The sequence below is a fragment of the Notolabrus celidotus genome, chromosome 21 (assembly GCF_009762535.1).
Source record: "Notolabrus celidotus isolate fNotCel1 chromosome 21, fNotCel1.pri, whole genome shotgun sequence".
In the NCBI taxonomy this organism is placed as follows: domain Eukaryota; kingdom Metazoa; phylum Chordata; class Actinopteri; order Labriformes; family Labridae; genus Notolabrus; species Notolabrus celidotus.
The window spans coordinates 9,273,157-9,297,803 of NC_048292.1; the positions used below are offsets into that span (position 1 = coordinate 9,273,157).

Sequence of the window (24,647 nt, forward strand, 5' to 3'; positions counted from 1 at the left end):
AAGCATGGGCAGAATTGGTTTGACATGCTTTAGTTTTGCTGTGTCCTGCAGTCATTCTGGGAAGGCCTGTGTTGGTCTACAGCTGTCTGACAGTGAGTGGGACACTATGACACCTTTTTAGAGTGTAATCTGTGTGTTTCAGTATTAATGCACACATACATAGATTATATTTTTCAGTCAGTGGCAGTATTTAATAGTTAAAAAGCCTTCTAAGGGAAGTGGGTGTCATGAAGATAACCTGGGGGAATGTGCTGAGCTTGACTGGATGTTCTGCAGGAAGGAAAAGTGTGGTGATCCACAAGCAGGAACTCAGTCTGTCAACTTATTAGACCCCAACACACACACACACCAACCCCCCTAACTGCCATCTGTATTTCTGCCTCTGTCAGGCCTTTCCCTGACCAAAAAACACACCGAGTACGAACACACTCACTCAGGAAACGGCTCCCAAATAAGCTGATGTGTCATGCCTTCCTTTCTGATATTTCTGCAAAATCTCAGGAAAGAGGCTGCGGTACCTCTTCTTCTTCTTCCTCTTCTGTCTCTGTGAGCTGTAAGCCGTGACAGTTCTTGTTCCTCTGTGTGAATTTGCTGCTCCTGCGGTGGGAGACGCTGCCACTCCAGGAGCCATGAGTCGCTGTTGTGTGGTCAAAGTGATCACCTTGACAGAGATCCAGCTTCTACAGGTAGGGTGGAGAAAAACGACTGCAGGCTGGGAAACCGGAACCGAATTAGATGTAGAAAGGCACACTTTTTGTGCAACCATATGCGCATTTGTCGGAGTTTGCATGATAAAGAAATTTCTGTGTTTCATAAAAGGCATGCACTTACAAGCAGAATAACTGAATAGCCACAGTGTGATGCAGATTTTGTGATCAGCTTGCTATCCGCCTCTTATCTTTCCTCACATTTCACAATCTGGGGTGTGTGGTTACAGCTATTTACTGGTTAGCAGGCTCAGCAAAAACATCAGTAAGCATGTCTGAGAAGGCTTTTTGTTCCACTTCATCTTATCTGTGTAAATCCAAGATGGAAAGCAGATATTTATCCTGCATTCCCTATAACTGTGTCAATATGTTGTAGAAAACAGCATTTTTGCAGAAATGAATCCAAACCTCCCACCAGGTTTTGTCCGATATTTGTACAGTGAGTAGATGTCAGCATCACCCAGTGTTTCATAAGTTGCAGGATTTGTCTGAAGTGAAAGGAGAACTTGGGTAAGACTGAAACCAAGTTAGGCAAGAACCATTCATTTAAAAGAGACACCTGTGAGTTTGTCTGTTGTGATGGATTTGCGAGAGCAGAATCAGTGGGACTGATGAAATACAGCTTTTAAACCAGAGGTAAATACAAACACTTTTTAACATATCGAAAAGACTGAGGCATAATTTGAAAGACTACACCAAAGTGTTGTGTTTGTGAGAAGGTGTCATTTAAAACTTGAATTCAACGGGAGAATGTAAGTTTTATTGCAGTAGATGGATGTTTCTGTGAACATGCTGTTTAGTGCACATGCATGCCCCAAATCAGAGGCATGCCGGTGGTCCACACAACTGCCAGCGAAACATACGTGATGTGACTGGAGCAAAGTGGAGTAAATGGTGTATTTGATTCATCTATTGCATTCATGTGTGATTAAGATCAACATAAGCAATCAGATTTTGTTACTAAAAGAGTTAGAGAGGTTTAATGAGAAAGAAAAAGAGAGGGAGGGAGTCGTCTGATTCAGAGTTTTTTTCTTTGGTGGTTTAAATGTCTCCAATGAAGATAATTCAGTTAGGAAAACGGAGTTGACCTCTTGAGGACAGTCAGTTCTGTCTTTGAAATGGTCACAGGAAGTACAAATGCAAAACGGATGGATATTATTTGGTTATTCCAACATTTTGAAACACAATAGAGCTAACAGTGCTGTAATAGACGGACAGGATATCAACTTTGCATCAAAAGTGGGAAAGCTGTTAGAAGCAGTCTAGACATGCAACATTCAAGTTCATGACTGATATGATTTATTTGGTATCAGTCAGTTTGGAATTTTAGTCAACAGAATCTATGTTGCATGTCTGGAATAACTCTGCAAATGTGTGTACATGGAAAGTGAACCTGTGACCTCTCCTCCACAAATAACCACAAACACTACCTCAATTGTTTCAGCAGGTGCTTGCAGCCATATCGAACAGGAATTAAGCTCAGGTGTCTGAAATAGAATTGTCACCACAATCCCAAACTTGAGCGTTGACTTGTAAGATTCTTATCTCGTTCCTTTTCAATTTCTATGGCTGGCATTGATAATTTCAGCATGTCCACTTCACACATGCACAGGCGCACCATTGTTGAGGTTTGCCTCAGTGACTGAAGCACCATTACCTCTCAAATCTAATCAGATTCTCTTAAGTGGATAACAAGCGTGTCTCCGGCATTTACAGTAGTGAGAAAGGCGAAGTGAAACCAGGACAAACCACTGTCACACAAAGCAGATGTGATGTGTCGCAGTCCTGGCATCCCTCCTGCTAGCCGTAGCGGAAAAAATGTTGATTGGCTAACAACTGGCATCTTGTTTGGCCTAGAGCAGTCAGAGAAGAGCTCTCAGTCACTACTGACAAGCTGAGTATTGTGATGAGTCTGGTCTTGAACTAGGTGGTAAGTAAGAGCAGTCTAGTCTAGCTGACAAAGATAATTGAATGCTGAGTTTTAGTATAGTGTCCTGTTCCATAGCTAAAATACCCTCTTGTTCAGAACTGCTTCACTATAAGGTATTGTGATGTAAATTAGCTTCGAGCTAGCTGGTTAAATGCATCAAATAGCATCATTTATGATTAAAATTGCAAGATTTCTTTACAAATTAGATGAATTGAATGCATTAAATATGATAATCAATTTATAAAATGTAGCATTGTAGGTAGAAGTCTCAATAGGCGAATCATTACCATGCGACTGAATCACTGCCAGCTTTTTTATACGGTGAGACTTTAAATCTTTTGAGAGAAGAAATGTCTTAAATCTTAATTTTAACACTTAAAGTTTTGAATCACAGGAAATGTAACATGTTGTTTGTCCTCTCAGCCGTTTTTTTTGCTACAGTCTAATTCAAATCTGCAGCTAATGGTGGCTAATGTTTGCACATTTTAACCCTCCTGTTATGTTGCGGGTCAATTTGACTTATTTTAACATTCAACAATCTAAAGAAAAATGTTAAAAGTATTTTTTCAGTGTGAAACTTCTTCTACTTGGCTTAATAATCCCAATCAAAATATAGTACAATTTATCAACATCACCTCATAAAAAAAAATAGAGAAAATAAAATACAAAATAAAATTAACAAAAATCTATGTCGTGTAAAACTATTATAATTATATTTAGGGCTTTCCAGAGTACATTAAAACAAGTTTTAACATTAATTTTCATTAAAACTAGTGAATTATCCTCATTGAACCATGATCTGTGAGAATTAAAAAACACCATTGCACTAAATATTGAATTAAATGGTTAGTAATGGAGTTAATAATGATATTTAAAAAAATGTTTATTGGGATCTTTTTGGGTTCGGACACTTTTGAATCATTAAATATGCCCAGGGTTTAAATTGACTCAGGAACATTATTGCTGTCGATAAGAAACAAACATAACAGGGGGGCTAACAAACTATAGATAAACATACTCTACAAGAGAGCAAGTTAGCTGAACTAGCAAAAGTTGTTTTGATTGTTATGGTGACAATATCTTGAAGCTAAATGCCACTGTTTGGTGTGTAGCATCATTATTAATATATTATTGTGATAAACTACCATTGGCCAACTTTTAATAATAATAATATAATAATACATTTTATTAATAAAAGTGATTTAAAAGTTTATCTAAGACACTTTACAAGTACATTATATCATACAATAGAAAAGCAAAGGAAAACATTGCAAAAAGGCAAAAGAAAGCAAAGCAAAGCAACAAAATAAAATAAAATAAAATAAAATAAAATAAAATAAAATAAAATAAAATAAAACAAAACATCCAAAAGTCAATCAATTATAGGTTAAAAGCCTTTGTAAATAGGTGGATTTTGAGTCCGGATTTGAATTTGGTGAGTGAGGGAGAGAATCTAAGGTGTTGGGGGAGAGAGTTCCAGAGGGTGGGGGCAGCGACAGAGAAGGCCCTGTCCCCCCAGGTTTGGTGCTTGGGTTTGGTTACTTTTCATAGTAATGTTGTGAAAGGTGGTACTTTGGAGCAGAGAAGTACAATAAGTATTTTTACATAATGTCACTTCAATTTTTCTGGTATCAGTTTCATAACACATTGTCTTGTAATCTACCAGAGTACTAAACAAGCATGGTTCCTAATCTCTGACTTTCCTCTACTTTAATGGAAAAGTCTTGTAAAAAACTATGGAGCACGCTACTTTGACCTGTGAATGAAATACTTTTAAGAGGAAGTCTCGGCAAAAGAACAAGACAAGAGTTCATCAGCATGGAACAAGACTAACGTTATAGTACCACTGCAAACAATGCATGTATTACCATCAAGTACAACCAAAATTCTATGTAGGTCATAAATTAATAAGGCAAGTTTTAACAGTGAACTGCTTTGTGACTTCAATTCCTCCACACTAGTGAGTAAATCTGACGTTTTAGGTGAGAGGTTATTTCCGGAAATAGCCTTCAGCCAAAAGTAAAAAAGTTGAAAATAGTTTTATTGCAGTTGTCGTTACAAAAACTGATTATTCTGTAATGTCTACATTGAAACCAGTACATGAATGAAAAGGCTTGGTTAAAAATGGCATTAGAGGAGTTATTTAAAACCCCCTTTAGGGAACAAGGGTCAATTGTGCTGCGACAACCCCTGGAGCACGCAGCAGAGGACCTCAGTAGCTGACCACCGATTGGTCAGTTAGAGAGAAAAGGGCGGTCCGAATGAATTAGTGATAGACGCTAAAGGCAGATATCCTGCAGTGATCAAACCCTGGGTGATCTGACAGTCCAGTGTTTGAAGTGATTATCATGCTAGGCAACATAAAGGCTAACCCCCAGCTTTGGGCCTAATTAGTTCACTTAGGGCCCTTTATAAGACATTGATAAGGGACAAGGAAGAACAGACACTCACTGAGTCAGCACAGCAACAGGATAGCAGCAGCAGCAGGAGAAGCAGACTTGGATCTCTTAAGTTGACCTGCTGCTACAACAAACAAACCCATCGAAGAGTATCTGCTTCTCTGAGAATGCCACACTTAACTGACTGCAGTTACTATACGATGCGGGACGCAACCAGAGCTTCAAATGTAAGAAAACTCAAACTTGGGATAACTGTTATTTACTTGGTGAAAATGTTAAAATTTTATTTTAGAATGTTTTTTATGTTTTTGCTTATACTTTTGTTAACAATCCTACTTGCAAGCTTTATACAAATTTGTTCTGTTTTGGACTAAAATGTTGTGTTTCTAATCTAAGCATAAAGTCAGGATTTGGTGAAAAGCTGTGCGATTGATGAAATTTCCAGTCAGGAAATTTTCGAGAATTGCCATATCATGATAATACTTTACTTCAGACGCCTTAAGAATGAGTCCTGATTCTCATAAATAGGTTTGGTTGACACGTAAAACATTACTCACTTGTATTCACATCTGTTCTACAAGAAGCTGGAAGTCTTTAAATTTGCTCTGCGTACATGACTAATGGGAAAATTCTGACTCGCAACTATTTCTGTGCTGAACTACAACCTTTTTTTTCCCACTCAACTAACAGCTGCCAAACTCTTCGTCTTAGTCAGCGCTGTATCAGAGGTGTTGGAATCAATGTGCAACCTCAAACCTTAAGAATTCTTTTCTTTTCACTCCGCTTATTCAATTTGTTGTATGACTTGTTTTTTGCTGCAGGTACACAGCCACCTGGAGAACTCCAAGTTCCACCTGCACCAAAGCCAGAACCAGCAGGTGAAGCAGTACCTGACGCTGGCGTCGGCGGCTGGGCAGGGCCACAACGTTACACATCCACACACACCGGGCCAGGCGCTGGCCAACGTGCCCATAATGAGGAATGGACACATGCCCTCCGTTAGTGACAGCAGCAACCCCAACAGCCCTGTTACTCTGCTGACTATGGCCAACCATGACAGTGAGGTGAGTGAAAAATATGTATGCTGACTTGTAATGATGATTGGAGGAAAGTGTATTTGCAGTAAATAATTCTAACCTCTGAATTGAGGTCACAATTTTTGTAGATTTCTCTTGAGATTTTTCTTTTATAACAAAGCTCTACAGTTTTATAAAATAATTCCCTTCTTCTGTGTTAATTTGTTATATGATTTGTGAGAATTTCCCCCACAAACTTCTGTCGTTCAAAGAGAGGGAAATCATGGATGATACTTTGTTTGACCAAAACTCACTAAAAGTATTACTAACCTGTAAAACACCCATCTGAACGGGGCTGGAGCTCTGACTAATCATCCAAACAAAGTAATGCCATTATTGATCTCCCTCTCTCTCTCTGATCTGCTCATCAATAACTTCAGACATGCTGTCTCTGATGAGAGAACCTCTTTCAAAGGAGGAAACAAGTTTGATAACAGATGCATATTTACCCCCCGCCAACACTGCTAACTAACTCATGAAGGGCACGGCGTGGGGAACTCGTCTGTTATTTGATTAGTGTCCGGACAGTCCTTCCCCTTTTTCTTGTGTCTATTTTGGTTTGAATGGTGCAAAAGATAAGACAGTGTTACGATTCTGGTACAAAGATCATGCGTCTGTCCGTACACTGAAATCACTGTTTTCTTTTAGTTTCCAATGGATGAAGTTATTGATGACCTAATTAGTCTTGAATCCGGTTTCAATGATGGAGGCTTGGATTGCATGGAGCCTAACATCATAATGCAAAACAATGTAAGTATGAATCACATTAACTACAGCCACTTAAAACACTTGATCAATAGTTTGAAGGTCTTTTGTATTGATCCTTTTTTTAACATCTTTGTTTGGTTTTGTCAACTCAACTAATGACTTCTTTCTTCTTAAGAATGGGGACTTCAAAATGGGGTTCCTCTGACCAAACATTTAGGTGCAGGCTCTACTTGCTTGTAAAGAAGGTTGGGGTCAGCTTAAGTCTAGAGATCAGTCAAAGTTCATCGGGGCTTAGCAACATTTCTCACATTGCTCAAGACGATGAACAATGCAGATTAATTAGGAAAAGAGAGGTTTTTGTGGAGAGAGGTGTATGTTTTATGTCAATGCTGCAAAAGAAGACGCTGAAAAGTCTTAATAAGGAGAACAACAAGAAACAGCACAACAGACAACACTATGAGTAAGATTCATAGCCACGAAGGAATTCAAAAACTCTGCGCAGAAAAATCGGAGACAAGAGGTCCATTTGGCAAGAGAACACTGCAACACCTGAACCAAAAACAGAGGCAGTTTGTAAGGATGGGAATAATGGGAATTATTCCTGCCTTACTCCTGAAACGCAGAGAAAGACAGCTCAGCAGACAAAGAATAATACACACAGAAAAAGTGACGACAGATTCTGTGACAGAGGAGGGAGCAGGGGGAGAGGAGGAGGAGGACAGGGGAAAGCACAGTTTGGTTCCAAATGAGGAAATAAGCGCGACAGAGGAGTTTTGTGATTTTGTTGAGAGTTACTGAGCCATTGGGTCGGGCTAATGCATACAACTCCCCTTGGGCTTGTTCAGAAATGATACCATGCTTAAATGGATCAATTCATCCTAATTAGTCATACAGTGCGATGCATCACGTCGTTTCGCCGTGTCAACACATCCAGGAACACAGCGGAGAGGGATTGAAGTGATTAGAAAAAGGAGAAGTGGGGGGAATGTTGCAATCTTTCATTTTGATAAGCACATTTGTCCCCTCCTCCTTCTCCTTTCCCTTCTCCTCATTTCCAATCTTGGTGAGATAATGAGGAAAAAAATGCACATGCAAACCAAACTGCATGCAGATATCTGAAATATCTGCAGTTTCTTCTGTTTTGTTTCTTCTTCTTTCACATCTCTGGACTTGACATGCAGCCTTATCACGTTCACCCGTCTCATAGTAAGATTTGACACACATGTCGGGGATAAAATGAGCTGTGCGCATCTCTGTAGCATTTTTCCCATAAATACACAAATGCGAATTAGACACACATGTGTGTCTGCACGCTTTATCTGGACATCTCCCCACTCCATGAAAAGACGTCTTATCACAGATCCGTTGCAGGCTTTCCCAGACGTGAAGCGCCTTAAAGGAAAACAGTTTTGCCTCTGTTCCAGCGGTTGACCCAGCTAGCCTTTTCATGTAGTGGGATGCTATTTTCAACACAGAGGACATCTCTGTGTGAGGGGTGCTTTCAAGTGGAGAGGTTTTGAAAATGGTGGGTTTAGGCGACTGAGGCCGCTCGGAGGGCTGTTAGCCTGGGTTGAAGGTCAGGGTTAAATGGGGTTAGGCTGGAGGATGGCCTTCGATTGACCTGGTTTTTCAGCAAGTTAGGATTCTCGTGAAGATGTGTTACTGCAACACAAATCTTGGGTTTGCCATGTCCTGCTGAGAGTGACATGTTGAAACTGCTACTCCCTGCTGTGGAGCCCAAAGCCAGAGGCCCTGGGGCTGACAAAATCCTCTGCAGGCCTCTGATCACTTCACTTGCCTCTTGTCTTTCTTGTCAACACAAAACAAAGCCACACAGCAGCCAAAAACAACTATTAGTGTTGCTAAGTAAGGCATGTAAACTTTTTTTTAAGGGAAATGTAAATATCTCTACATGCTTCCCCTGTGATTGATCCTTTCTCTTTCTCTCTCCTCCCCCTCTCTTTCCCTCCTAGGTGTCCCTCAGTGGCAGCATGCTGGACGTCTATGGGGGTGAACAAGGTATGAACGCCCCTAATGGCGGAATGAATCCCACATCTAACCCCACAAAGCTCACTGTAAAAAGGGAATACACAGGTATGACCTCATACCATAGCATTGATTTGAACACTAACCAGATAATGAATAACTACATGCTCACACAGACACATAAGGCCTTTAGCCTTTTTCTTTCAGGCTAACTTCTTCTTAATTCATGAGCGCTAAGACAAACAGAGTCCACATAGGTTATCTAAAAAAGGCAACATGTTGTGCTTCTACTTCAGCCAAAATCGAATCCAACTATGTGTGTCAGGCAAACAAAAGGCAAATGTGTACACTGATTTATGTTGGGAACACTGTTCTCCTTGTCTTTGGCTCTGATAACAGGCCATAGAAACGTGTAGACTTCTCTGTAACACTGCAAAAAATGTCAAAACAGAGGGCCCTTTAAGACATTTCTTATTAATGTCATGCATCAAGCGGAGCAGCCTAATTGATTTAGGAAATAGAAAGTATGCCTGAAGAACCCTTCACTCTCAACAGGCCAAATAAGTAAATTGCCATCTGTTTAGTTTGAGTGTGGGTGGAGAGGACAATGGGCTGCTACACAGACTTTAAATGGTCCTGATTGAATCAACAGAGACAAATTGGGAAATCCAATCTCAGGTCCCCAATTATGTAATTTGGAAGAATGTGAATACAAATATGGATGCAGTGGCATTTCTGTCCCTCTCCAGGAGAGATTAGGGAATTTGCTAAAGTGTCTTAATTAGAGGGTAAGTAGTTTAAACACGCTTTTTTTTTGTCCACACAATGAGCTTCAGACTTGCTGGAGGGGATAAACTGAGTTCTTCTAGTGTGTGTGTGTGTGTGTGTGTGTGTGCGTGTGTGTAGAGGTCACAAAAAAACGTCACATTGAGGCCTGACCCGAGCCTTGAACTTCCTCCAAACAACTGATCGTGTGTTTGTCCTGACTGGACCTTTTGTGGTGTTTTGGGTCCATTGTGTTTTGGTGTCTAAATTTGTGTGCGTTCCTAACCAATTCGTTCCCCTCTGTGTTTTTTTGTTGTTGTTGTTGTTGACAGAACTCGACACGAGAGTGATGGCCAAGGAGAGGCAGAAAAAAGACAACCATAATTTGAGTAAGGGTCTTCTGCTGCTTTTGAACTCTCTCATGAAAATGTGTTACAGTTACACTACAGAAACGTCATACTACGTGTTATTGCCTGAATTCGAGCTAAAATGTCTTAATGCACTTAATGTTAGCCAGATAAGTCTAGATCAATGGTTCTCAAAGTGGGGTCCTGGGACCCCTGGGGGTCCATGTACCATAGCGTGGGGGTCCGTGAAATAATTGGAATGCATTTCTGATAAATTATAAAATTGTGCTGTGTCATTAAAAACAGCATATATACCATTGTTAGGATACCATTTAGTGGCTCGAAGGGATATGTGAGTCTTGCTACTGTTAATTTTCTGAAAGCTTTTAAGATCAATTACTTGAAAAGTATAAATGCTGTCATGTTGAGTCCACAAGGAATAGAATGACCCTCTGTTTTAAAGTATACAAGTGGTATTTACTTGATTCAAATTAAAGTGTTATCTGTTTATCACTATAGAAAAGGTCTGAAGTATTTACATTGATACGTTTTACAATACAAATAGTTCCAAGGGCAACTAAGAGTGCAAATGGTACTAAGCATGTGCTTAATCTATGTTACAATTATGAGGGGGTCCTTGGAAAATGTTCTCACCTGTAAGGGGTCCCTGGCTTCAAAAAGTTTGAGAACCCCTGGTCTAGATAATATTCTTGTTTCAACATAACAGATCAAAATTAAGAACATAATTGACTGAAAAATGGCTGTTAAAGCAACTAGTAAAATTTTCCTGATAAGCTTCTTGAAACATGATCCTGCTGGATTGGCAGCCATTTTTCTCAGAACAATTAATGAAGTCTTTATTTTTGGCTTTTTAATATCTTGAAATAAGATTTATATCTGGACTTGTCCGGTCAGTCTGGCTTATATGAAGTGTAATGAGATATTTTGACCAGAAATTCAACAAACACACACGGTGATATTCGAGTTTCTTGCATTGTAACATTTAGCAAAGCAGCTGACAATGAGCCACCCATTGATTGTGTTTTTTTTTTTATTTGCTCTCCTCAGTTGAAAGAAGACGAAGATACAACATCAACTACAGGATAAAGGAGTTGGGGACGCTCATACCTAAGTCGAATGACCCGTAAGTTGCAAAATGTAATGCATTTATTGAAACAATTCGGCTTTCTTGCTTCACTTTATGTCACTAAATGATTTCAAGACCTTGTCTGGCAGGGAAGAGTATTAAATTCAAAGCACAAAGACACTCCTAACATTGTTCATTGAATTCAAATGAGAACTCAAGCACATTTCAGTCATTTTTCAAGGGTGCACTTGAACCTCTATTGTAGTCTTTCGCTCTTAAAGCTGTACATCCTCTCACTGGGTCCCCGACAGTTCAGCTCAAAGCGCGGATGATGAGGGAAAAAGGGGGTCAAATGCAAAAGCAAGGCTGCACCATTTGAATCAAAGTTTGAAGCACAATTGGAACATAGAGACAGAGTGTGGGGCTGAATTGAAAATCCAGCGGCCATCTTTCGCAGTTGAACTTTGCTTCAAATTTAAATGGAAGGTTGGGGTTGTCGGCGTGCCATTAACACAGGATGAAAGAGATTATTAACGCTGATCAGACCAACGTCTCACTCCTGTGAAAATAGGACGATTTTACCACGGCTCCCCTTTCCCTTCTTTCAAAAAAAAAAAAAAGCAATAATATCTGCAAAAGAATGACTTGCACTCTAGCACCTTGAGTCCAAAGCTCCATTTCCACCCTCCGTCTTCCTACTTAGCTCATTTTCCCTCACCTATTTTTACTCGAGGATTAATTTTACCGAACAAGGGAGGTACGAGAATGGACTTTCCACATAGCTACTTAACTATTCTATTAAAATTCCCATTCAGTGTCCCCATGTAATGTCCAAGGATGAATAATTGCCCCATGTAAATCACCATTTCTTATTCAGATCATAAAAGAGGGAGGGGGAAAGGCCCCTGTGTTAAAACTTTTCCCCTCTTTTTTTCCTTTATTGGGAGGATATTCTGCCGACATCAGGGGGTTCTGTGCAAAAGGTTATCTTTAACATTTCTTCTTTTATGCAGAGACATGCGCTGGAACAAAGGCACCATCCTGAAGGCCTCGGTGGAGTACATAAGGTGGCTGCAGAAGGAGCAGCAGCACGCTCGGGAGCTGGAGAGCCGACAGAAGAAGCTGGAGCAGGCGAACAGGAGGCTGCTGTTGAGGATCCAGGTAATAAAATATCACAGTCTGAATGTGATTTTTGTTTGTGTTAAAGGGATGAAAACAAAAGTGCATACGCTCAAATGGAGTAAGACTTGGCTGGGATATACCTTAAACTTTTATTTAAAGGATTAATTTAAAAAAGCTTCTCAAGCTAGTTTCATGAAACCGAAGATGAGGTTTTTAAAGACAGGGGTCTCACTCTGCTATTTTCTACTTCCAAATTTACAACCCAACAACATAAACTAATTTCCATCTCCAAAGCTTTACAACCACCAAAACCAAAGGTAACCCCCCCCCCCCCCCCCCCCCCCCCCCCCCCAGCACACACACCCTAATTACCTGATGAATGCAGACAATGACCTCTGCTCCTACTGGAAGAAAAGCCTATCAGAAACAAGTGATAAGTACTAATGGGAGAAATACTTTGAACACATTGAAGCACACAAACATCACAGTTTATCAAGAAGATGACCAAACCATCCAGGAAATGCTGACTAACACTGCTGATAAAAGGACAGCTCAGAAGATGTCAGACAGGGCTTTGTGGTGACAATGGTGGGAGATAAGGTGTTGACTGGCTACTCTAAAGAATCTGTGTGGGAGAGGAGTTTGTGATGACACCAAGACTCCCAAACTCCTTTTTAACATTACCTCAGTATGTGGAGGAGCAAGGTGTGGTTGTGATTTTCCCAAAGGAAGCACATTGTGTTCTTTTTAAAAAGGTGTGGTCCAACTAAAGTACAGACTTCTTTGGGGGTGTCATGAAGTATTTGTGCGGGTGGGTGGGTGGGTGGGTGGATGGGTGACTGTCTTTAGATTTTATCTTGTCCAGATGTTCTTAATCTGAGATGGCCCAACTGGGGACGGCACAGACTTAATTAAGGTGTTATGAAGTATTTTTGCACACACATCCATCAGTTTACCAATGCTGTCTCCTCTGATCACATACGAGTACTGAAGTGTCATACTGTTGATTCATTCTTGTATCATTAATTATTCCAATTTCAGAGAAACATGTCATTTTTAACTCTTGGTTTCTTCTTCTTGTTTTTTTTCCAGGAGCTTGAGATCCAGGCTCGAGCACATGGCCTACCAAACATGGCCACAGCCCTGGGGACAGTTGAACTCTCCTCCCACCTCCTCAAACAACAACAGCAGCAACAACAGCAGCAGCAGCAACAGTCGTCCCCCCAACCTCAGCAACCCCAGCAGCCCCAGCAGCCACCCCTCTACCAGGAGGACCCCAACAACGACTACCTCCAGAGGATAGCTGGGGTAACCGGTGTCCCATCCATCCCCAGTGCTGCCGGGCCACAGGATCACATCCAAGGCGCGGACGGCTGCACCACTTTCTCCGACCCACTGTCCCACTTCACAGACTTCTTCAGCGCCACGCTCAAGGAGGAGCACCGGCTGGATGAGATCCTGATGGACGACCCACTCTCGCCATTTGGCACCGATCCGCTTCTCTCGGCTGGCTCGCCTGGAGGTGCGTCCAAAGACAGCAGCCGCAGAAGCAGTTTCAGCTCAGCTGAGGGTGACGACCCATAAGACTTCGCTCTCTTGAACAAACACAGAGTCTTACAAAGACTGACTCTTGCGAACATGACCACTTCAAGTGTTGCAACTACTTTTGAATGACAGCTAAAACACCTGACCGTACTCTTAAAGGTGTCACTTGTAAATAAAATGTGTATTTTTTTTTGCAGTCTCCAAAGCTGAGCAGGACCGGGAGCAGCTTATGGACTTCCTGTTACCTGACATAACTTAATTATACACAAACCACACCTATCTCTGCCTCCCGGACAGAGCGGAAACAGACTCATAAGAAAAAGGGAGACACTTATCAGCCTTTACATACATCATTTAAATGACACAGTCTACTGTTTAAACACTGTGGTAGCCACACACTGTAAAATATGCAAAATAATCACTATAAAAACAGATAAGATGCTCTTTTTTAAAACAAAAGTACCACTATTGCAAGGACAAAGCTTTTGATATTTGAATTCAGGATTGTTATCATGTGATGTGCCTTATTCAAACTCAAAGTTTTGTTTAAAAAGAAAGATGAAAACCTGTAACTGCTGACTCACCACAATGCCTAACATGTCTTTGGTCTTGTCCGTGTCTTTTTATGTGTTTTTGTTAAATAAGCGTTTATGTATTTATATATGTTCTAATCCATGTATTCATAAAAAAGATATATATTATTATCTAACATGTTACCTTTTTTATTCTTAGCAGGGGTGGGGAAAATATAATAAACCCCTCTTTTTGATAAACCTGACTTTGGCTCCTTGTTGTCATCTCACAGAAGACATTTACTTAAGTTAAGAGTTCTTCAAGATGGACAAGACTCTGCCGCTTCGTGTCAGGGTCTTGTGTCACCCTGTCAAGTTTCTATTCTGCATAACCACAAGTTGACGATACATGATCCTTTACATGAAGTTTAGTTTTAGACAGAGAACCTGTACAAGCAGGGCTTTGCTAGGTGAAGATCAAAACAGCTATGAACAGGATTTTATGAATATGTTGCCTTGCGAATGCTTCGCTGCTCTTTGAGGACAACAGAGTCAAACCATACGCATATTTAAGTAATTCAAACATTTACTACAATTTCTACAATTTCATTTAGCAGATGCTTTTGTCCAAAGTGACATACAACACAAGCAAGAATTTAGACTGGAGGGAAAAACCTTAGTAAGTGCGACAAAGTGCTTCAAGTTGATTAGCCACAGGTTCTGCCATCTAGTGCCAGAAGAAGTGACAGGTTTTTTTTTTTTTTTTAAGATAATGTAGCCACAGCTAATCACAACAAATGAAATTACTCAAGTCAACAGTATCGTTCAACATTCAACAGCATTCAATATTCAGTGCTAAATATTCAATAAGAGCTGGGCTTTAGACCTTCTGATTCATTCTACCCCTGAGGACAAAGAGGAGAAGGGTCAGGCTAAGTGCCTAAGTGTTCCCTGAACAGTTGAGTCTTCAGACATCTAGGACACGAGAGCACACATCATGACTCCAGAGCTGTGACAGGTAATATTAAACCTGTATATCTGGACGCTTTTTATAAGCTAAATAACAGTAATGAATTACAGTTTAAGGTAACAGTTAATAACTTTAAAAAGTTGTCTTTAACACAGGAAAGAAGAGTTCAGGAGAAGATCTGTATTCCAGTCATTTGCTTCAACAACAAATACATTTGGCGTGAGCAGCATCCATTCACAGGGGGTGATTGTGTCCATTAGAAATGTAGTCTTCATTCCAGATAAACACTACCTGCTCTGGCTTTATTTTGATCCAGAAAATGGAGATTAAGTTGTATGTGTGCTGCATAAACTGGCATGTAATCACTTGACCAGAGCATTGCGTAATTAGCACAGGCATGTGGAGGCTGGTGGTGCTAGCTCTTCTAATGTTAGCCACTCTAAGTGAACCAGTTTTACACTATTTTACTGCAGACTCTGTGATTCTGTGTAAGCCATGTCAAATACACTTGTCGAGTTCATTTTCAAAAACAGATCCGTTTTCTATACATTTTCAAAAACATATTCCTTTTTGATATGGATTCCTAATAAAGTTGATATCTCTGGTTAGTAAAGACATTTTGACTTAGTCAAAGCCACACAACTTCAGTTGATTGATCATATCAAAAGCTAGTATTGGAAAAAATATGTTTTTTGAAACGTTTTTTAATTTTTCAAAAGTGAGTTAACTGTTTTTGCAAATTAACTCTTCACTTGCTCACTCTTGGCTTTTTTTTGTGTTTTCTTACCTCTAGACTAGTCGGGTGTTTTGGAAATCCCCTACTTACAGTCTTGTCTGCTCTAGTAGGTCACAAAGAGCCATCAGTTTTAGTTTCAGTCCACCTCATAACCAGCCAAAAACTCCTCATTGGACCTTTAAGAATTTGTTTCAAATGGAAAATCTTTGACAAAATACCATTATGTGGTGAAAGAAAACCAGCAACATCTGTCAGAACTCCACACGTAAGATCTTGCCAGGAAACAATAGTTGCAAAAAAAACTGAACAAAGCCCCCAAAAAGTTTCAATCTTAGAAGGTGAAGGGCTGGCTTGCAAGGTAGCTGATTGGCAATGAGAGGCAAAAAGAAACAGAGAGAGGAGGGAAATTGGATAATAAAGACAAGTAGAGGAGGGGTAATAATTCTGATGAGCCTACTGTGAGCTGATGAGCCCTTGAGGGATGAATAATGACGATGGGATGAAGAGTTGCTGTGAGAGCTGTTAGCTGAGAGCCCGGAAAGTTTCCTATGAAGTAAGCAGCACAAAGAGATATGTCCTTTTATTTTGTAGGGATATGATCAAGAAGTGTTTATCATTTATAAAGTTTATTGAAGTAAGTTTGTCTCAAAATTCAAAAACTCTAACTTCAGTTGGACCAGAGATCTGGCCTGTTTTGCGTGGTTTTATCGTCCAAAAATCATTAATTTACATCCAATCCTCAAGTCATGCATTAATAAAGCACAAACAGAACAGTGGAAAAAAAAACACGCCAATACTTCCCACATGGATTTCTCATCAAAGCCTCCCTCAATTAATGTTTCAGAATGTTATTAGCGGGTGTTTCTCTGTAATGAAATCGAAACATTCCTCGCTCTTTAGCTGCAAACAAGACGGAACCGATCAATCATTACAAACTCGGAGTACAGTAACTCTAGCTACAAAGTGCTGTGTGATGTTTATGGGTAATTGGCCAAAGCAGTAGGTAAATATAGATTTTCATTATGCCATGAAAACATGAAGAGTATCTGAGGAAGAGTCAGCATGAGTGAAATTTCAAAAGGCTCAATTTACATTTTCATTTTCAATGATTTTTCTTCCTCTTTCTCGCCTTTGCAAACTTAATAAAAACACACAAATCCAATTAGTGTAGCACAGGATCTGATGAGAGTGAAAGTCAGGTGTGAAAAAACACAAACAAATGCACTTTGCCTTAATGAAAGTATTGACAGAGAGTAAAAAAAAAAGAGGATACATTTCTCATTCACGTTCAGCTAACTTTTTTCAGGTTATATCTCCAGGGACAAAGCATTCTCCCCTGAGAAAGAGATTTCCCTCATTTTCTTTCATATCAAAGGCAATCATGGACAAAGTTCAAGGCCAGCTATGCACAAGCCTTCAAAAGGAAAATGTGGTCGGATGAGGCAAGGGTGACATCAGAACAAGCGACTTTTTATTTGGAATATCACAGCTCATCAAGCTTACAGTTTGGAAACTCGCAGGAAGCGATGTGAGAGAAACAGCACAGGTATCCGATCCCCCAATTATGTTAGAGGCATTACGAAAAAGAGCGTACGTTTGAACGTGTAAAACACATTTAGGAAAGTTTGTAATCCCACTAACCTCCAAATCTCTGTCCCGCTTTTGCTCCCTCTTGCTCTTTTTAACAAATCTCCTTTACAAGAAACACATTTGGAGCTTGTTACATTTTCTGCCAAAGACTGAACACCTTGTAAAATGATCTTTTCCTTTCCTTTTTTGTCTGACTACTCCTGCATGCACAGCAACTGCTCTCCCTTTAAGGATTACCTCATTTTAAGGGTGACAGGGCTGCTGCTGCTGTGTCTCATTTCTAACAGCAGGTGGCAGCAATGAGCCGTGTTTGTCATCATATTGTGCAGAGTGTTAATCAAAAGAAACCCGAGGCAGGAGTGAGGAGCAACAGAGAACATTTGTGGTGAGTTGTTTAAAAAATTGCAATAAATTAAAGGTAATACAGTTGGTAAACAGTACTTTCACGTATGGAACAGTGCTTTGGCAGTATATGCTCGAGTCCATGGTACTAGCTATACTCCCCAGTATAAAGTGACAAATCTAAAGAAGGCAAGTGATGTTGTGAACCTCACAGCGGAGTCGTTCTGTCACCAAAACAACGTTGTCAGACCTCCTGCCACCCACCAACACTGACACCGGCACTGAGCGGAGAGAAGCTGTCACCTGTGCACATGCCACAGCTGCCAGCGTGCGACAACGCGCTCACCTGTCGAGCCTGCCATTGGCAACTCTTAATCACCTTCTGCTGAGGTGACTCACTTTGGAGCACGGGAAGCACACACATGCATGCATGCACACACAAGGTCTGCACACAAACAAGCCTAATCAAAAGTGCAAGCACAAACACACATATGCATGCGACATACACAGAATGCACTCCTGCACAGGTGTGTGTCTCACTGTGAAAATGCGAGGAAGCTAACAGGGGAAAAAAATATCCACCTAAAAGCCCTCATCAGGATCTGGACTGTGACAAGACTTGTGCACAAATTAGGTGAAATTTGAGTGGGAATAACAATCTGACAGGCGGCAGTGAGGCTCCAAACATCAAGTGTCATATCTATTTTCAGCCGTGACTCAGAGCTGGGTGACAAACAATAGCATGCTGCTTCTCAATCAGTCAGCCTCGTCTGCTGGAAATGTGGCAAACTAGGGCCCAGGATACGTATCTTCCATCAGGAAAAATGAGGAGTGATCTAAGGTTAAGGTCAGAGTTAGAGGTGGAAGTGACCAAAATGTGAGCTTTATGTGAAATTACAAGGAGCTCAAAGCAATCAGGGTTGCCTCTAAAGTGCTCCACAGTAATTCATCCCATGATTCTTCAGGGCATCAGCCTCCATGCTGCTTTTATTTCAGGACCACACCCTGCCCAGTGCTCGTCAAACTCCCACGTCACTGCACCAGCAAGGCCCCACATGCATTAACGACGGAACACAAGAGAGATGAAAAAAAAAAAGTTGAAAAAAGTGGCCGGGTCTTCTTGAGATGCTATAAAATTAATGCGATTTCCAGAGTTTTTATGAATCGAGCCAGATGCCAAATACATAACTTCAAACAAATTGACTTCCAATTATTGGTGCGGCACACCACTTCCAGATGTGCAACAGATGGGGGCCGGGGCGACCAAAGGTGTCTCAACCCAGCGCTTTGTGTTATTCCGCAGTAAAATAAAAAACACACAAAAAAAACACAGCAGCACAGTTGTGTGTGTGTTTTAAATCACCGTGGGCTGTGGGCTGGAGGTGAAGGGAAGGACAGGAGGAAGAAAAAAATGAAAGCACATCATTAGGAAAATGTAAATCCAGTGGAGCTCCGTATGTAGCATTAATACAGCCTGATATTATGTAAAGGCAGATGAGATGCTGGAGCTGTATCAAGGAGGTGGAGGGATTCAGAAATGTAAATGTTAATGTGATCTCGGCTGGATCTTCCAGTGCTGGGATTAAATGGTAAAAAGGAACAATTATGGGGGCCTCGCTTTTTTGGTGCGTGTGTTAATAGCTTACAATATCCTTGCATGCATAAAGAACATTAGATCTGATTAGAAGATACATAGCTTTATAAACTAGAAGGTTTTACAGTGCTCAGAAGAAGCACTGTTCAATTGTTAATGAAGTCTCTTCCAGGAAACTTTAAATAATTTGATTAGTCGCTACATAAAAGTAAAACAAATGTGATTCAGAGTGAGAAAAGTAGCTGAGCACGGACTTCTTTTTACTGTGCAGGAAACTAATAGAATATCCAACAGAGGTACGGTGTCCTGGGAGGGTCATGGCTCTGTCTGATCCCATTATTACCAGAGAGTTTGGCCCTAAGGGAGCCAAAATAGCTGTGTGTATTTCCCTGAGCTCATACTGAAGAAGTCTACAGGGGCCCTATCTACTAAACTAGCAGTCCAACCCCCCCCTCCCACCACCACCTCTGATCCTGGGGGCCAAAGAGCTTCTCCTCACCGCCTCTCTGTTTTCACGATTCTTAGGCTGTCTATTCAAATACAGCGGAGAGCACGGGGACCCTTTTTGCCCGGCCATCGTACCTCTGTGCCGCCTTTAATTCCCTCGCTCTGTCAGACTTGTATGCTAATCCAACTACCGACACGCGCACACATTCGAACACACACTTTATAACCTCCTGTAATCAGGGTGACCTTGGCCTGAATGGAAGCTGCTGGAGAGAGGTCCCTGATTGATTTGGGATTCAAAAAAGTGAAACCATGGCCACCGTGACCGCCTGAAAACTCCACTGACACCCTTTCAAAATAAAATAAAAAGTCAGACAAAATGCTGAGCAACATTTTAAAACAGTTTTTTTTTAAAATAAGTTTGACTCCTCTCTCGCTTCCAGCAGAATGACATTGTTAGGTGCAAAGGCAGCTGGGAAAATGTCAGATTTAGGCATTTATACACAGGTTGGGGGTGAGCATCAATATGATCATCATTAGTAGGAGAAGATAATTGGTGGGCCCCTGCGTTTGGGTGTTCTGATGGGCATCTGGTCTGCATTATTCATCCATCTTCCCTCTCTCTCTCTCTCTCTCCTGCTCCCTCTCTCGACCCAGGCCAGGCGCTGGGCCTTTAGGAGCTGGACTCATCTATTATAGATGGGTAATTGTTTATTAAATGCAGGCCTGACCCTATTATGCCTATTACCCGCGTGCTGCACACCAGTGTGCCGGTGTTTTTCCATATTCCAGAAGATCTGACAATCCCCTGTCGGGGACGTGAGGCCACTTTGGCATGAGTGAGCGTCAGGACGGAGCAAAGGAAGAAAAGAAAAAAAGCTTAGGTAGGAAAAGAGGAGGAAGCCAACAGGGAGGAGAGGAGGGAAGAGGACAGGAGAGGAAGATGATGAAAAATAAAATAAATGCCCGTGTGGCTGCCACTGGCCAAAGGAGTATCTCCCTCCTTCTCCTCCAAGGCGTGAAGGATGGAGGGGAAAAAAGACAAAGGGTGAGCTAAAGAGATGCTTTGCCTCTCATTACACTGACTCCTAATCTACCTCTGCCCTATCCTGGGCAATCCCCGCTCCAGGCGTTTGCAGGGCTAAAGCTTCAAACCGGGCAGTTGCGTCCAAAGCGGATTCATTACCTTAGATAGGACTGCCAATGAGCCTGCTGAAAAAAGAAAGAGAGTCACACAGCAGCCAGAGCACGGCCAAACTGACACTAGAGGTCAGTGTTGTAACAGAGTTCAGACGCCCCTCTCTCTTTTGACACCAGACAAACAGCGTGAGCTTAAAGCAGACACAGACATTACAAAAGATAGAAGACAGTGGCCACATCATTCAGGTAATGGAAATGAATTGAAATGAAATGATTAAGTTCAGTTAATTACTCGGTGGCTTAGGCAAATCAGCTTAACTTATATCAAAATCATTATTTCTGACAGAACGGCCAATTCACTGCAGAGATAGCTCACCAACATGTACTTAAATATGTGTATGTAAAGTAGGATCGGACTAATGGCTTAGATCTAATACATGTGCTGACAAAAATAAATGTGCTATATTAGAAATGATACAGGGTCAGTTTAAAGCTACATCAGGTTGGGGAAATGTGTCTTCTGCTAAATACCAACTTCCAGTGTTCAAACAGTTCAATTTGTTCACTCCCCTTCCATCAAATAAGTCTAAATACTCACTGAGGTGTCCCTACAACATAACCCTGAGAAAAGAGGGGGGAAAAAGAGCCCGGTTTGGATGTACTGCTGTGCTCTGCTGTGATGTAGTGATCTGCATGATGGCATGTCACTGCTTATTGGCTGGGTTGAGAGTGATTAACATGGGGTGTTAATTAGTGGGTCGTCAGGAGTGGGTGTCTGGCTAACGACATGGCTCCGAAACACACACACACACACACACACACACACACACACACACACACACACACACACACACACACACACACACACACACACATACAAAGTGCGAGGAGCCCAGGCCTTCTTTTACAATCTAAATGAATTTTTAACAATTAGTGCTGAGGAAAACAATTTAAATTACATCTCCCTGTGTCTTTAAAGTTTAATCAAAGGAAAATAAAACACAAAGATGATATAATAATTTCCAGAAATGCAGAAAAAGAAGCAGATATGTTGAAGAAAAATCAAAGAAAAATGATAACCTTTAATTAATAGAGAAAGAAGCGTAGATTTGACAGCAATTGTCTATTTAGAATTTACAGGAAATTATGCCAAATTGTGTCTTTTGAGGAACTTTATCATATCATAACTGCTCCAATTAAGATGAAGGTATTGCAGTTTAGAAGAAAATAGTGTAAAACATAATTCTGAGCCTTCATGAACTGTTTTTTATTGATATATTCAACAGCAATGAAGCATGTTGTGAAATTATAAGACATATAAATGGGGTTTTGTATTGAGTGGAACACAAAAAACAATCTCAGACGTTTTAGAGAAAATAATAATGTTGTTTTTTTAATGAAAATTAGAAAGCATCAAGAGCAAATCATGGTCACATTATTTACAACCAATTCTAATCTAATAGCACTCGTACAGAAATGGAGGAAAACCAGCAGGAATTCCAGTAGCAGATTTGCCGTAATGCTGTTGAGTTGATTAGAAGAGTGAGGCCAGAGTGACTGAGAGAGTGAGTGAGTGAGTAAGAGGAGAGGAGGGAGTGTGAGCAGGAGAGAGTCAAGCCGCCCCTCTTTCCCCCAAAGCTTATTTATTCCTCCAGCATCCAGCCCACTGATTAGGCAGCTACACACTCTCCTAATGCCTCCACACAATGAGCGAGCTGCCGCCGTTTCAATGGGCTTATCTGTTGTGCTCTGCGTTCGGTAAATAATGCTGCAGCTGTCATCCTTGTTGCTAAGAAAATGCTACGTTAGGATTAGCCATGTTCAATGAATGAAGTCTTGCCACCGAACAGGAGGGGGAAAACAGTTTACAGGACCCTCTGCCCTGAGTGGAACAAATAGAGTGTAATTAAGGAGGGATGAGAGCATGCATGCACAAACACTTCGTCTCACGTTTCCTCCTGCCAATGCAAATGCTTCTTTGTTGCTTTTCGTGTCTTTTAATACCCAGAGAGAGCAGAAATACGTTTTTTTTTCCACATTATGGAATTTGTCATGTTCAGTCGGAGCTGTCATAGCAAGAAACAGTGTGCGCTAATGTGTGTAATCTGCTTTGCAACACATCAATTATGATGGATATTGCTCCGCCGCCATGCTTCCAGGGTTTTTTATACAAAGCCTAGAGGGGAATCAGTCTTTTCTTGTTAGGCAACCTGTTTAGTAAATAATGATCCACTTTGAGCCTCACTGATGCCGTATAATGTGATGTGTGTGCTTGCATGTATATACAGTATATTGTATGAATGTGTGCGGTGGTGCTTTGGTGTGCAAGGATCAAGCCTGCTAGATCAAAAAACACTTTAACGCGCAGGTTGGAATTCAATCATGCCGGCTCTGTGTGAAAACCCCACGTCACAGAGAAACCAAAACCACGTCTGGATGTGCTACGAAACCATATGTAAAAACTATAAATATTATCTGTGACTGGGTGAAGTGTTTCCAGAGCTGTCTGAGCTAACAAAGAGACAGAAGGAATAATATTTAGATCTTACACAGTGTCGAACAATATTGAATTTTCTCTTTTTCCAAATCAGCTTTTGCTAATCTGTGTTATTTCTTGCCGGGATGCTCCTCTCCTCCTCCTGTCATCTCCTCTCTTACCTTCAATATTTGACTGCTATTCTACCTTTACCTCCTACCATCCTTTATTAACCCCTTCTCTTTCTCCTCTCCTTCCTGGCTCTCTGCTCTCTTACTTCTCCATCCAGATATAACCATGAACTTCCTCTGCTTGCATTTGGAATTATATCTGTCCACCTTGCTGTCTGCAGGACAGGGCAGCAGGAAAACACAAAGAGAGTGGCACAGATTTAATCTTGTACTTTTTCTCTGAAACCACTGGGTGCTCTCCATTTCTTTCTCTTCTCTGTCTTCAATTCTTTGTTGGCTGACAAGGGTTACTCCTCCTCAAACAATCCTTAACTTTGTCTTGAACCATTCTCTTGGTTTGCTCTCTGCTACAGAGAAAATGATACTAAACTCCAAAAACAGAGAAGGAACTGCACTCCCTTTTTGTCAAAACACACACTCCTTTGACTTCTCTTGTAAGGGACTTCTCTTTTCAAACTCTAGGCCCACAATGCTAGCCTTAGCTTTAGCACCAGGCCCTGTGGGATCAGCTCCAGATCACTGTGAAGACCCCTTAACTTCAGTCTTCAGTCAGCAGGTACACAAAGAGGAGGGCTCGCCACTCCTGGACGAAAACATCCTTTAGTCAGCATAAAACCTGTGGCTGCTCAGGGACCTGACAGACACAGCTCTGTGTATGTGTTGTTTTCTTCCCAAAGTGTGTGTACTTCAACTGCTGAGATTTTGGTGGCTTAATCTGAGATTGGGACCGACACCACTGGATATTCTATTTACTCCATGTGAGATGCTCCCCGATGTCCCATAAAGCCCCCTCGCCTCTGAACTAAGCTGGTCAGGGTTAAAGCTCCCCAGTGACAGGGAGACTGAGTACCTGCCCAGAGAGGTTGTGTGTGTGGTGTGCTGTGTGTGTGTGTCTGTCTCTATGTAATGGCTTTATTTATGAAGTGGCATCAGCAGTAACAGGCAGGCGATAAAGGAGGAGATGGAGCAGCGTGCCA

General features: G+C 41.1%; 1 protein-coding gene across 5 annotated transcripts in view; it reads left to right on the plus strand.

Moving 5' to 3' along the window:
- tfec (transcription factor EC) overlaps positions 1 to 14,445 on the plus strand; it is a 55,967-nt gene extending 41,522 nt beyond the window's left edge. Inside the window, exons 1-8 of one of the 5 annotated variants that reach the window (XM_034673283.1) lie at positions 560 to 686; positions 5,858 to 6,100; positions 6,761 to 6,862; positions 8,794 to 8,914; positions 9,904 to 9,960; positions 10,987 to 11,062; positions 12,019 to 12,166; positions 13,220 to 14,445. In XM_034673283.1, coding sequence (XP_034529174.1) covers positions 630 to 686; positions 5,858 to 6,100; positions 6,761 to 6,862; positions 8,794 to 8,914; positions 9,904 to 9,960; positions 10,987 to 11,062; positions 12,019 to 12,166; positions 13,220 to 13,711 — 1,296 coding nt within the window. In that variant the 5' untranslated portion in view covers positions 560 to 629 and the 3' untranslated portion in view covers positions 13,712 to 14,445. Of the gene's footprint in view, positions 1 to 559; positions 687 to 1,268; positions 1,344 to 4,787; positions 5,264 to 5,857; positions 6,101 to 6,760; positions 6,863 to 8,793; positions 8,915 to 9,903; positions 9,961 to 10,986; positions 11,063 to 12,018; positions 12,167 to 13,219 lie in introns of those variants that run through there. The other 4 variants (XM_034673285.1, XM_034673282.1, XM_034673284.1 and 1 more) reach the window with 4 other exon arrangements.
- The last annotated feature ends 10,202 nt before the right edge of the window (positions 14,446 to 24,647 follow it).